The sequence below is a fragment of the Ipomoea nil genome, unplaced genomic scaffold (assembly GCF_001879475.1).
Source record: "Ipomoea nil cultivar Tokyo-kokei standard unplaced genomic scaffold, Asagao_1.1 scaffold3321, whole genome shotgun sequence".
NCBI classification, from domain to species: Eukaryota; Viridiplantae; Streptophyta; class Magnoliopsida; order Solanales; family Convolvulaceae; genus Ipomoea; species Ipomoea nil.
The window spans coordinates 336,356-349,575 of record NW_017619749.1 but is presented as its reverse complement, the minus strand read 5'-3'; the positions used below and the strand labels follow the sequence as shown (position 1 = coordinate 349,575).

At 35.6% G+C, this 13,220-nt stretch overlaps 4 protein-coding genes across 4 annotated transcripts; 3 read left to right on the top strand and 1 right to left on the bottom strand.

Annotated features, from left to right (window-relative positions):
- Positions 1-895: 895 nt before the first annotated feature.
- LOC109170081 (iridoid synthase-like) lies at positions 896-2,267 on the top strand. Its single transcript, XM_019319027.1, has one exon. The coding sequence runs from the start codon at positions 989-991 to the stop codon at positions 2,129-2,131; it is 1,143 nt and encodes a 380-aa protein (XP_019174572.1). The 5' UTR covers positions 896-988; the 3' UTR covers positions 2,132-2,267.
- A 4,317-nt stretch (positions 2,268-6,584) lies between these two features.
- LOC109170080 (iridoid synthase-like) lies at positions 6,585-7,922 on the top strand. Its single transcript, XM_019319026.1, has one exon. The coding sequence runs from the start codon at positions 6,664-6,666 to the stop codon at positions 7,804-7,806; it is 1,143 nt and encodes a 380-aa protein (XP_019174571.1). The 5' UTR covers positions 6,585-6,663; the 3' UTR covers positions 7,807-7,922.
- A 1,625-nt stretch (positions 7,923-9,547) lies between these two features.
- LOC109170079 (iridoid synthase-like) lies at positions 9,548-10,753 on the top strand. Its single transcript, XM_019319024.1, has one exon. The coding sequence runs from the start codon at positions 9,599-9,601 to the stop codon at positions 10,742-10,744; it is 1,146 nt and encodes a 381-aa protein (XP_019174569.1). The 5' UTR covers positions 9,548-9,598; the 3' UTR covers positions 10,745-10,753.
- Positions 10,754-10,868: 115 nt separating this feature from the next.
- Positions 10,869-12,735, bottom strand: LOC109170088. Its single transcript, XM_019319033.1, has 7 exons — positions 12,718-12,735; positions 12,398-12,485; positions 12,203-12,288; positions 11,590-11,649; positions 11,437-11,484; positions 11,235-11,297; positions 10,869-11,159 (listed from the first exon to the last, which is right to left on the bottom strand). The coding sequence occupies exons 3-7, from the start codon at positions 12,257-12,259 to the stop codon at positions 11,103-11,105; spliced, it is 285 nt and encodes a 94-aa protein (XP_019174578.1). The 5' UTR covers positions 12,260-12,288; positions 12,398-12,485; positions 12,718-12,735; the 3' UTR covers positions 10,869-11,102.
- Positions 12,736-13,220: the final 485 nt, after the last annotated feature.

The following is a 13,220-nucleotide window of genomic DNA, read 5'->3' as shown; positions in this document are numbered from 1 at the left end:
TTATTTATTAATTAATTAAATACTTACTATGTAAATATCTATCAAATTTATTGATTTGGTTAGGGATGGCCCATTCTAGTCATTTCAATGTTAGTGCCCGTCAAAATCCATCACAACAAGTATCTACTATTTATTTAATACTTCCGAACTATGACATTGACCATATTGTTGCTACGAAAAGTCTATGTCCACACCTAATTAGACTAGGATAGATGTTTGGGATTTCAATTCTTAGGTTATTATTATCCCTACAATATTCTTTTACTTTCAAATATTTTCTATATATATCATATATCAATATATATAATAGTACTAATAGTAATAAAAGATATTAAAAAATAAAAAGATGATGTAATTTGGCAGTTTTTTGTGTCTAGAAAGCTTACAAGACGCATGACAAGCAAAAAAATAAATAAATAAATAAAAAATTCCACGTTATCTTGAAAAAATCAAAATTGTAACCTTACACCAGTCTCGCTCATTAATTACCATTACAAAAACATAACACTTAACGATAAAGTCAAGTAGCTAATTTATTATAATTAAAATAAAACCATAATTTATACTTATTATAATAAACTACTCTGTATCAATAGCTGATAATGTAACTAATTAAAATAAAAACTATTTATTTAGTACATGAGTCATTTTACATCCCTACTAAAATCACACTTTAATAATTAAATATTTACTTTTTGACATATTATTATCGGATTGTATTCAATATATAAGATCCGGTGTGAACATTGTGCAAAACATTTAAACATATTAGGCCAGTTAGAAATATGTTGTAAATTGCTTGACTTTCCCTGCCGTCTATTTTTACTTTTTTAGTCAATACCGTGTTATTATACTATATTATTGATATTATTGATATTATTGATTGGCTCTAAGTTATTATACTATCCTCGATCTACATCTCCTAGCTGCTAGCTTGTTTCTAACTTTTTCCACACTTTAGCCTTAATTAGAAATCTAGCTTGCAAAAATGGCGCAAGAAAACTGTTCTAAAGCGGTGGCGCTGGTAATCGGAGCAACCGGGATGGTTGGGGTGGCGTTGGCCGAGGCATTAAAAGAGCCGGCAGCTCTCGGCGGGCCGTGGAAGGTGTACGGCGCTGCCAGGCGGCCTTTGCCGTCTTGGTTCCCCGCTTCATTCCTGGACGAGTATATGACTTTTGATGCCCTCAACTTGGAGGATACACACAAAAGCCTCTCAAAAATCTCCCATGAAGTCACCCATGTCTTCTGGTTAGCCCTGCAAGTCGACGAAAAGGAAGAAGAAAACATCAGGCTCAACTCAACCATGCTCGACAACGTCCTCAGATCCTTAACCTCCTCGAATTCCAGCAGCCTGAGCCATGTGACCATACAAACCGGTACGAAGCAATACATGGGACCCATTTTCGATCCATCATTGGCAACCGACAAAATGATCCCTCACGAACCTCCCTTTAAAGAAGACTACCCACGACTTCCATTCCCAAACTTCTATTACGCGTTAGAAGATCTCGTGGCTAGTTACGCTGAAACCAATTCTTTCTCCTTCTCTATACACAGATCATCCATGATAATCGGTGCATCTTCAGTAAGCGTGTTCAATTTAATGCTAAATCTGTGCGTCTACGCCATTATTTGCAAGGAAAATGGGTTTCCCTTTAGATTTCCTGGGAACCGTTACCTGTGGGAGCATTTCTCGGACGCGTCTGACGCAAGGTTGCTGGCGGAGCAGCAGATATGGGCAGGGGTGACGGAGAAGGCGAAGAACCAGGCGTTCAACTGCACCAACGGAGATGTTTTCGCGTGGAAAACCATTTGGAGACTTTTCTGCGACATGTTTGAGTTAGAGTTCGTGGCGTTTGAGGAGAATGGCGACAAGGAATTTGATATAGCAGAGTTCATGAAGGATAAGGGAGAGATTTGGGAGGGTATAGTTAAAAAACATGGACTTTTCAGAACCAAAATGGAGGAGATCACTTGCTATCCTGCACTGCAGACTGTGTTGAGTTTCCAGTTTCAACACGTTTGTAGCATGAATAAGAGTAAAGAATTTGGGTTTCTTGGATATGCTGATACATTGAAGAGGATTACAGTTTGGGTGCAAAAATTGAGAGAAATGAAGATCATTCCATGATTTTATCTATTCCCAGTTACAAACGTACTTTGGTGTTACGTTGCTCGCTTTGCGACGGTATCGTGGTGCAATAATATAATGTAATGTCTGTTGCCACTTCTCAAAGCTTTATTATTTTAACAATAATTTTTATATATTAATTTTATTTATACAAAAAATATAAAATAATATATTATATGAGGGTCATTTTAATGTATTTGTGTTATAATGAATTGAATTATTTAACTTTTTTAATGAATTTGTAATATTATATTATAATAAATTTAAATTCGATGCAGTATAGATTCCGAAATGGCTTCTTTAGCGGGCAGGAGGAGTGGAGGACCCACACTGTCAATATTGGACAAAAATCTAGTTTTAATTTGTGTGCCGATGAAGTCTGTGCCATGGTATCATGCTGTCACTGAATTGGTGTGTGGTTTTCTGTTTTGAAATAAACATAACTCCATTAGGGCATTAACTATAAACGATCCAACTACAAAGCATCCAAATGAAATGATTGGAGTTGGTACAATGAACATTCCTTGCAACCTGATAAAAGAATAGAATTCTCGAGCTAAAAAGTGAGTAACTTTGTTCACATATGATTTTACAAAAGAGACATAAACATAAACAAATTGACTCAACATCATGTAAGATTAAATTAAAAGAAGACTCTTGAAGGGTATCCATATCAATATAAACATTGTCCAGATTCCTCATCTTTAACGAACAGAGTGTTTCCCCAGGAGCAATGGTTTCGACTTCCTTTGGGAAGATACGAACATGCCCTGCCATAGCGTACATTTTGCTGCTATAATGTCAACTTGCAATCATCCCGGAGGACCCAACCAATGAATTTTTCCTAACGAATCGAATAAAAAGGAAGGTCTTACTATCCGTCCCTGATCCTTGCTCGTATTGTGTGTGGTTAATTTGTAAGCACATACATAGTACTCCATACTATTGTTGTACATATTAACTCATTTTAGTCATTTCAATTTTATTGTGTGTCAAAATTAATCTCAACAAATTAAATATTTACAATTTATTGAATAAGTCCTCAAATAATACAAAAAAAAAAAAAAAAAAAAAAAAAAGACCATATTATTGCTATAACATGATAATATTAGGCAAAAACAAAAACAAAGAAATAAAAACTCAAAAGACTGCATAAAAAGTCAAACAATTTGCAAAACTTTTATATTTTACAACTAACACGTAACTGTTGTAAATATTTATGATAGTCACTGTTGTGTAATGTTTGTAGGAGAAATATTAATGTGTATGTCATTATATTATTATTCTGTTATTATATATTTGTGTGTACCCCATTTGTATAGGAGATGAGGGTATAATGCAACCTTTACTCCTCTTCTCATCCCTATCTATTGTTTTACTTTGTACTTTTTACTTTTATGTTATTGATACAATTATGCAACCTACCGGTTAAGAGCTAAAGGCCAATGTACATAAACAACAGTACAGATTCTAACACGTTATCATCAAGGTCAATACACTCTTGTGAAAGGTAATATTATGAATTTTTTTATGCTTTATTCTTTCAGGATGCCTAAAATCATGTACATATGTCCATGTTTATATTTTATTATGCATTTCTGAATATGTACTGTGAAATTTGATAATATGAATGTCTATTTCTTGATAGCATATATTTGCATCAAATGAATATATTTTGTGAACTTGTCTATTCTGTCTTTTTTAGCCGTCTAGCCACTTATTAGACTAAATGACTGTTAGCTGACAGTAGGACTAGTTGATAACATTAGCTGATTGTATAAAGATGTTTGGTAAATTAATTGTTAACTTATTGTTGTTTGGTATAATTTATTTTCTCACAAACTAATTGAAAAATGTACTTTGAACAGTTTTTTGAATTTTAACATTTTTGAGTTACACACTTACACAGTTTATTAACCATACACTTATATTGATTTTTTAACAAAGTCAAATAAGTCAATATTGTGTGTCTTATTTTACGAATTGATGCATGTCTTGTATTATGAAATTATGTGCATATAGGACATAAATTATTTACATAAATCAGATATGAGATTAAGTAAAATATAAAACATCTGTATGTATCTCGTGTTATGCGTTTCTGTATATCATGTTATGCGTTTTTGTACATCATATTACGAAATTCTGTACACTAAGCATAAAGATTTTGTACAAAAAATTGATTAGTAGTTTCGACAATTCAACCAATTCAAATTTGGACAATTAAGAGTTTATTTATTCTACCAATTCAAATTTGTGGACAATTTGTACCTTGTTCTTCTTTAGTTTTCTATAGATATTTGACTTTCAAAGGTTGAGGTAGTTTGGAGAAATATAGGGTGTTTATTAGGTAGACACCATGAATGATAATGAAAGGAATACTCATTATTTGGTTGACAACTTTTTAAAACAAGTATAAGATTTGATTATCTTTATAATTACAAAATTTATTATCCAATTTAAATCATATATCATCCTATTAATTCAGTCTTATCCCTCCTCATTTCGTCGTCTCCGGTCCTCATTTCGTCGTCTCCTCAATTCATCGACTTTATTGTTTACTCACTTCCTCGTCATTCTTAATCAATTGCCTTGATTTTTTTAAAAAAAATATTTTTAAAACTTTTATTCCGATAATAGGATCATACATATATAACCAAACATTAATATTAGTAATCGTTCCTGTAAACACAAAAAATGTTGAAATAGTATATATTCACAAAATTCCGTGTACAGCGTGTGTATAATTCAATGCAGGTACAAAATCTCTGTCTAGTCCTCTGATTCTTCACTAACGTTATCTATGGAAGTGCCTCCGAGATTCAATTAGCGTAGCCTCCGGGATTCAATTGGCGCGTGCCTCCGGGATTCAAGTGGCGTAGCTTCCAGGATTTAAGTGGCGTAGCTTCCGGGATTTAATTGGCGCGTCTTCCAACAACGAGCGTCAAGAATTTAGAAGTAATCAACCCTGCAAAGTTTCAAAACACATGCAATGGATTCAAGCTGCCTTAAGGTCCTCAAATGCCTTCAAAAGACTTCAAGATCTTCGAGGCAATCAATTCTGCAAAGCTCCAAAGTACCTACAATGGATTCAAATTGCCTGCAAAAACAAAAATGCCTTCAAATCTTCAAGCGTTCTTCAATGCTTTCAAGCTCTTCAAATGCTCTCAATTCCTCAAGTCTTAAGTTGCTCAATGTCTTCAAGCTCTCAAGCCTTCAAGTTCTTCAAGCTTTCAAGTTCTTCTGGAATGAAATGAAGGATCTATTTATACTTGAAGCCTAACCAACATTCCTCAACAAACTCCCCCTTTAATCAATTAATTAATTAATTAATTATTCTAGAAAATGAACCTTGCCTAGAATCAAGTCCAGGTTCATTATTGTATAATCTAATTCAAATTCAAACTAAATTATAATTATCTAATTCAAATATAATAAAATTAATATTATATTTAAATTATAATTATAATTTGAATTCAAACATGAAATGGGCTTGGGCCAATTAATTAATTAATTCAATGGCCCAAATCAAACTTAATTGGTCTAATTAAATTAATTTAATTTCCATGATCCAATTAATCAAATTGGCCCAATCATCATTCTCAACATTGGCCCAATAACACTTTAATCGGTCCATTTATCGGGTTCAAATTTTCGGTGTCTACAGTTCCAATTTCACCATACTACCAAACATGCAAAATACATTTGTCAAAACTCATTATATTCCAATGGCATTGACTGTGGCTCTCTCCTAAATGGGAAGTCAGGTTCGTACCCCAATGGATGCATTTACTCGTTTTGCATGCTTCAATAGGTTGAGAAAGTATGTATAGATAGATACTATATTGTAACAAGTTAGTCGTAACTACTAAAAAACTGATTATTATTATTTTTTTTGTGAGAAAAGAGGAGATTAGAAGTCCCAAACCAGCCAGGCTGCTCATATTGCTTAGAGAAATATCCAGAATCGTGGTCCCCAGATATTGCTATGACCCAAAGTAGCTAAAAAATCAATACATTGATTTTGTTGCCTTCGCCCAGGACATGGCTAAAAAAAAAAAGATTATAATACTACAACAACATTATTACAACAAAAGAATATATATTAATTGGGAGAAGATCGAGGAATATTTATTTATTTATAGTGCTGTCAATCCTGTCACCCCACCAAGTAGATTAGGTGCGAAAATTGCGCAAACCATATGAAAGGTATGCATTATGTAATGCGCACCCATCTTTAATATATTAAAACATCTTAATAAAGTTTTAGAAAATTTAAATTTTTTGTTTAGATAATACTAACCAAGTTGATCAAGTTGTTATCTCAATAACAATAAATTTTTAAATTCGACTATCAAGGAGAATGGCCTACTGACTATCACCTAGGTTATTATTATTATTATTTATTTATTTTTTGTTTCGAAGACAAATAACGTAACTCGAACGGCTAGAGCCTTTATATTAATTGGCTCAAAGTTATCACACATCCTCGATCTACATCTTGAGCCTTTAGATATCTAACTTGCAAAAAAATGGGGCAAGAAAACTGTTCTAAAGCGGTGGCGCTGGTTATCGGCGCAACCGGGATGGTTGGGGTGGCAATGGTGGAGGCTTTAAAACAGCCGACAGCTCTGGGCGGGCCGTGGAAGGTCTACGGCGCTGCCAGGCGCCCTTTACCGTCTTGGTTCCCCTCTTCTTTCCTCGACGAGTATATGACTTTTGATGCCCTCAACTTCGAGGATACACACAAAAGCCTCTCAAAAATCTCCAACGAAGTCACCCACGTTTTCTGGCTAGCCCTGCAAGTTGACGAAATGGAAGAAGAAAACATCAGGCTCAACTCAACCATGCTCGACAACGTTCTCAGATCCTTAACATCCTCGGATTCCAGCAGCCTGAGCCATGTTACCATACAAACCGGTACGAAGCAATACATGGGACCCATTTTCGATCCATCACTGGCAACCGACAAAATGATCCCTCACGAAGCTCCCTTTAAAGAAGACTACCCACGGCTTCCATTCCCAAACTTCTACTACGCGCTAGAAGATCTCGTGGCTATTTACGCAGAAACCAATTCTTTCTCCTTCTCTATACACAGATCATCCATCATAATCGGTGCATCTTCATTAAGCGTCTTTAATTCACTGCTAACTCTGTGCGTCTACGCCACTATTTGCAAGGAAAAAGGGTTTCCGTTTAGGTATCCTGGGAACCGTTACACGTGGGAGCATTTCTGCGACATGTCTGACGCAAGGTTGCTGGCGGAGCAGCAGATATGGGCAGGGGTGACGGAGAAGGCGAAGAACCAGGCGTTCAACTGCACCAACGGAGATGTTTTCGCGTGGAAAACCATTTGGAGACTTTTCTGCGACATGTTTGAGTTAGAGTTCGTGGCGTTTGAGGAGAATGGCGACAAGGAATTCGATATAGCGGAGTTCATGAAGGATAAGGGAGAGATTTGGGGTGGTATAGTTAAAAAACATAGACTTTTCAGAACCAGAATGGAGGAGATCACTTGCTATCCTGCACTGCAGACAGTGTTGAGATTCCAGTTTCAACACGTTTGTAGCATGAATAAGAGTAAAGAACTTGGGTTTCTTGGATATGCTGATACGTTGAAGAGTATTAGAGTGTGGGTGCAGAAATTGAGAGAAATGAAAATCATTCCATGATCTGTTATACCCTGTTTCAAAACATATATATACATCTGTGTTCGTTGTTTAATTTGCTTTTCGACGCTACTTATGTTGTAATATCATGTTTGGCACTTGGCAAAATAAAGAAGTTTTTTCCCCCCTCAAAAGAGTAATCGAATGGTTGAGACTTGAGAAACGGGTTAAAAGTTTAATTTTGTCAAATATTTTCCGGAATGGCTTCTTAGTTGGTATGCCGACCCATACTGGACGACAAAAATCTTATAGTTTATGATATGTGCAGATGAAGTTTGTGTTATTGTGTGGTTTGTAATCACACATAAAGTACTATTGCTTTTTTATATTGACCCAATTTAGTCATGTCATTTTTATTGTGAGAAAAAATTAATATCAACAAATCAAATATTTACTATTTAATTTATTGAACAAGTCCGATCCTCTGAGCTCATCCCACAAATCTTTTCCACGTTTGACCCTTTCTTTAGTTGGGCATTCCTTGGAGCTCATACCCACTATGACTATGACGTTGTTGACTTGTTGTGAATATCACCTCCTTACCAAATTTATAATACAAACAATTCCATGTTAGAGATAAATGTACAATCTAACATAAACTTAATAAAATTTAGACTACAAGAAGCCTAATTTTGTAAAATTTTTAGAATGATCGAGCTATCTCTATCATAATTTGATGTCTTCTTGTTCGTGTTTGGAATGATAAACTTGCAGGGTAACCTTAGTTATTTTGTCAACTATTTATCTCCAAATACTAGATGGTGAAGTGTATTATACTGTTATGTCAACATGTGTTGTGGTGGACCTTTTTTAGGAAACATACATAACATCATTATAGGCAAACAATAAGTAAAAACAAAACTAAAACTAAATACCTAAGCACCAGGTCTGATATATATGATCTTAGCGTAATTGGTTCGTTGTCTGACTTAAAGATCATAAAGGGAGGCGATAGTGTGGGGGTTTGAATCCCAAAAAAACATGCACAATTTATCTCCGCAATGACTATAAAGACGAGATCTTGTGAACCAAATTGAGATCGCCTAATTTTTTGTCTTAGAAAAAAAAAATAAAAAAACTAAATATCTAGGTTTCTTTATTTGTCTAAGTCACTAATTGACTTAGTCAAATGTTTGCACTAAAAATATATATACTCAAATAATACGGAGTATATAATATATTATACTAATATCGAAAATTCTTACCTCCGATCCGATGTTGACCATAAATGTTACGTTGTCGTTGCTAAAAAGTCTTTCCATTCTTATATTTTTAATACATATATGTTTAATTATAAAGCTAATGACATACAATTTCCTCATTTAATATGTGTCACTCAAATAAACAAATAACACTTATCTTCAAACTCCACTATTCCGGCCGCCATTAATTACCATTACCAAGAAAAAAGTAAATAAGATAGAGTTTTTTTTTTTAATTTTATTGTAATACTTACAACAACCTTACAACAAAAATATATATATTTATTTATTTATAGGTGCTGTATGGTCTTGATCCACCAAATACATTACGTGAGAAAATTACATAAAATGTTAATTCAAAAAATTATTTTGAGCAATTTTTAAATTTTAACTTTTTTAGAATAATAATGGTCAAACAAGTTAAATAAGTTAATTAACTATTTTTACTAAACATGGACATTAGATTATAATGTAACGTAACTCATCAGCTAAGATGTGATATTAAATGTTTCAATGTTATCACTCATCCTCGATCTAGATCTTCTAGCTATTCGATCCACTCGAGCCTTTTGAAATAACCTAACTTGCAAAAAATGGGGCAAGAAAACTGTTCGAAAGCAGTGGCGCTGGTTGTCGGCGCAACCGGAATGGTTGGGGTAGCGATGGTGGAGGCTTTAAAACAGCCCACAGCTCTCGGCGGACCGTGGAAGGTCTACGGCGCCGCCAGGCGGCCTTTACCCTCTTGGTTCCCGTCCTCTTTCCTCGACGAGTATATCACTTTTGATGCTCTCAACTTCGAGGATACACACAAAAGCCTCTTAAAAATCTCCCACGAAGTCACCCATGTCTTCTGGTTAGCCCTGCAAGTTGTCGAAAGGGAAGAAGAAAACATCAGGCTCAACTCAACCATGCTCGACAACGTCCTCAGATCCTTAACATCCTCGAATTTCACCAGCCTGAAACACGTTACCATACAAACCGGTACAAAGCAATACATGGGACCTATTTTCGATCCATCATTGGCAACCGACAAAATGATCCCTCACGAAGCTCCCTTTAAAGAAGACTACCCACGGCTTCCATTCCCGAACTTCTACTACGCGTTAGAAGATCTCGTGGCTAGTTATGCCGAAACCAATTCTTTCTCCTTCTCTATACACAGATCATCCATCATAATCGGTGCATCTTCAGCAAGCGTGCTAAATTCACTGCTAACTATGTGCGTCTACGCCGTTATTTGCAAGGAAAAAGGGTTTCCGTTTAGGTATCCCGGGAACCGTTACACGTGGGAGCATTTCTGCGACATGTCTGACGCAAGGTTGCTGGCGGAGCAGCAGATATGGGCAGGGGTGACGGAGAAGGCGAAGAACCAGGCGTTCAACTGCACCAACGGAGATGTTTTTGCGTGGAAAAGCATTTGGAGACTGTTGTGCGACATGTTTGAGTTAGAGTTCGTGGAGTTTGAGGAGAACGGTGACGAGGAATTGTTCGATATAGTGGAGTTCATGAAGGATAAGGGAGAGATTTGGGAGGGTGTAGTTGAAAAACATGGACTTTTCAGAACCAGAATGGAGGAGATCACTTGCTATCCTGCACTGCAGACTGCCAGGAGATTCCAGTTTCAACACGTTTGTAGCATGAATAAGAGTAGAGAATTTGGGTTTGTTGGATATGCTGATACGTTGAAGAGGATTAGAGTGTGGGTGCAGAAATTGAGAGAAATGAACATCATTCCATGATCTCATCTACTCCCTGTTTCATTTCAAACGTAGTACATCTGTGTTGTCTGCTTTTTGACGCTACTTATGGTGTAATAATGTATGTCTGTTGGCACTTGGTAAAGCTTCAACTGTTGCCCAACAAAATAAACACTATGAAATTAAATTAACCAAATAGTTATGGTGAAGAAACTGTGTTGTGGAAAGATGATGCATGCATGCTTCTTACAAAACCGAACAGGGATATAGGCAAATGGTGGATTGATTTGTGAATTCTTACAAAGCGCATACATATATATTCACCGAATTGAATCTCAAATAAGTTTCACCAAAATTAAAAGCACAGAACACAGATTGAGCGTTTAGGAGCTCGATGTCCCTAGCTTCCAGATGTACAAGCTGGTCTTCGAGGCGGCAGTTGCTGATGAGGTGTTCTCTTTAATTTATACAAAAATTCGTTAGGAAATTCAAATGACAATACAACATTGTACCACATCGAAATTCTAGTTACCTGCAGCTTTGGACGCAATGTTTCTATAGCCACTGTTGACTTCTGGTTCAATCCGGCACCTTGCTGTTTTAGCCATTAGACCAACTGTTTAGAAGTGAGACCATTTCTATTTTCTAACCTATAATTGAAATGTGCTGTAAACCCCAAGTTAATTGACAACATATATTACTTCAGTACTGCTATTCATCCATTAATTAAATACCTTGTACAAAGCCCAATCAGCAGAATCAAAGAAAGCCCTTTCATTGTCCTGTGGTTACGTTGGCCCACAACATATTAGAATTACATACAATACAAGTCCAAAGCAGTTTCATAAAACATAGGATTATTCTAGGACCCGCTATATTCAACTTGCCTTGGAGATCAAGGGCTTTTTAGGCATCAGGACTCCATATTTGCTACCCTGAGAAGTAGCCTATTGAATTAAATAAAAAAAAAATTCCATAAATATTCAAAATATGATGGGGTACAATAACATTATGTACAAGAAAATAATTGTAATTTTTAAAGATAAAATTGCAATTTAATCATCATATTTAAATTAAATCAATATTTTCCACCTCACACAAATTCTAAGATGGGGGCACAAATCATATCAAATGAAATGGTAATAAACAGCCCGACCACAGCTGACAACCCCCACAATATTTGTTTGTTTCTACTAATCAAAATGCTCCCATACAAAAACCAGCCGACACTATTATTTTAGAACACTCGTACAAAAAGATTCCAACACTTTTTGATCAATAATGTCACCAAGAATGTGGCCCGTATTGCATATTCCCTAGTATACTAATCACAAACTTATAAAATCATATAATATTTTCGAAACAAGTATGAATATCAATATGTAACTTAGTTAGTTCTTGGATTAATAATAAGCATAATTAAACTTCAATAATCTGAGGGTTTCACCCTATCCGATTTAGTTAACAAGAAAAAAATGAAATACATAAAGGAGTAAGTACCTGATGATATTGGGAAGAAGCAGAGTATTCTTCAGAGTTGTCTTTATATTCTGCCATGGCCTCGATCTCTTCACCTTCCCACACCGCTGTTCATCAAACGGTTAAACCCATCTCTCTATATACACACATACGTGGAAAGATGACAAGAAACATGATTAGATGTACAATGAATCTTGATTAACACAATCAATGAACCTTTTACGTTATTGAATTGATTGACGCTAAATTGCGTACGCGTCTGTTTCTTTATGTGCGTTGGCTTTGTAGATATGCCCGTTGGGGACTTTATTGGAAAAGACCCAAATATGAGACCAACAGGTTTAAATAAAATTACAATAAGACAAAAGCATATATGTGTAATTATATTGCGTATGAACAATGGTCAAAAAAAGAGAAACTTTGAGTATTCAACAAATGAAAGATACCCAGCAACAACGTTGTATACATACGTGTATGTGTGTGTATGTATATGTAGAGAGAGAGAGAGAGAGTGAGAAGGGGGGATCTTCCATTACCTTGAAGCAGAGGAAATTAGAGAATACATGTACTCTAATTAGTCTATATGTAGTTTAAATACACTACAGTGTCGGTCGTTTTGAACTATGGTCCATAAAACTTTGTGGACCTCAATCAACAATATAATTGATGCACAATTTTAAAATTTTCAAATTGGGCCTAGAAAGTTTCATTAATTCAACACTTCAGGGGATGTTTGGTTAGAGGCCCATTCGGTGTCTCGCCCCAACCGCCGAGGCGCCGACGAGCACGAACAATACACATTTTTTTTTGGCCGGTGATGGAGTGATGGGACAGGTCAAACCGTCAACGTCACGGAGAAGCTGGAGTACGAGGTGGATTAACATTTTTTTTTTTTTGAATGCAGGTGGATTAACATTTACTCGGCCAAAAATTTCTTAGTTGTTGGTGTAAAGCCAAACATATTCTTAAAGAGACAAATGTTAACCATAATTAAATGGCGACAATACAGTATGTACACCGGCCATTATCTAGTCCTTTT

What these genes read in the sequence shown, in the direction of transcription:
- LOC109170088 (XM_019319033.1), bottom strand. Translation starts at nt 12,259, where the DNA reads ATGGCAGAATATAAAGACAACTCTGAAGAATACTCTGCTTCTTCCCAA. An exon ending in CTTCTTCCCAATATCATCAG is followed by an intron (nt 11,650 to 12,202) that starts GTACTTACTCCT and finishes TTAATTCAATAG; the next exon opens with GCTACTTCTCAGGGTAGCAA. An exon ending in AAAAGCCCTTGATCTCCAAG is followed by an intron (nt 11,485 to 11,589) that starts GCAAGTTGAATA and finishes ACGTAACCACAG; the next exon opens with GACAATGAAAGGGCTTTCTT.
- LOC109170080 (XM_019319026.1), top strand. Translation starts at nt 6,664, where the DNA reads ATGGGGCAAGAAAACTGTTCTAAAGCGGTGGCGCTGGTTATCGGCGCA.
- LOC109170079 (XM_019319024.1), top strand. Translation starts at nt 9,599, where the DNA reads ATGGGGCAAGAAAACTGTTCGAAAGCAGTGGCGCTGGTTGTCGGCGCA.
- LOC109170081 (XM_019319027.1), top strand. Translation starts at nt 989, where the DNA reads ATGGCGCAAGAAAACTGTTCTAAAGCGGTGGCGCTGGTAATCGGAGCA.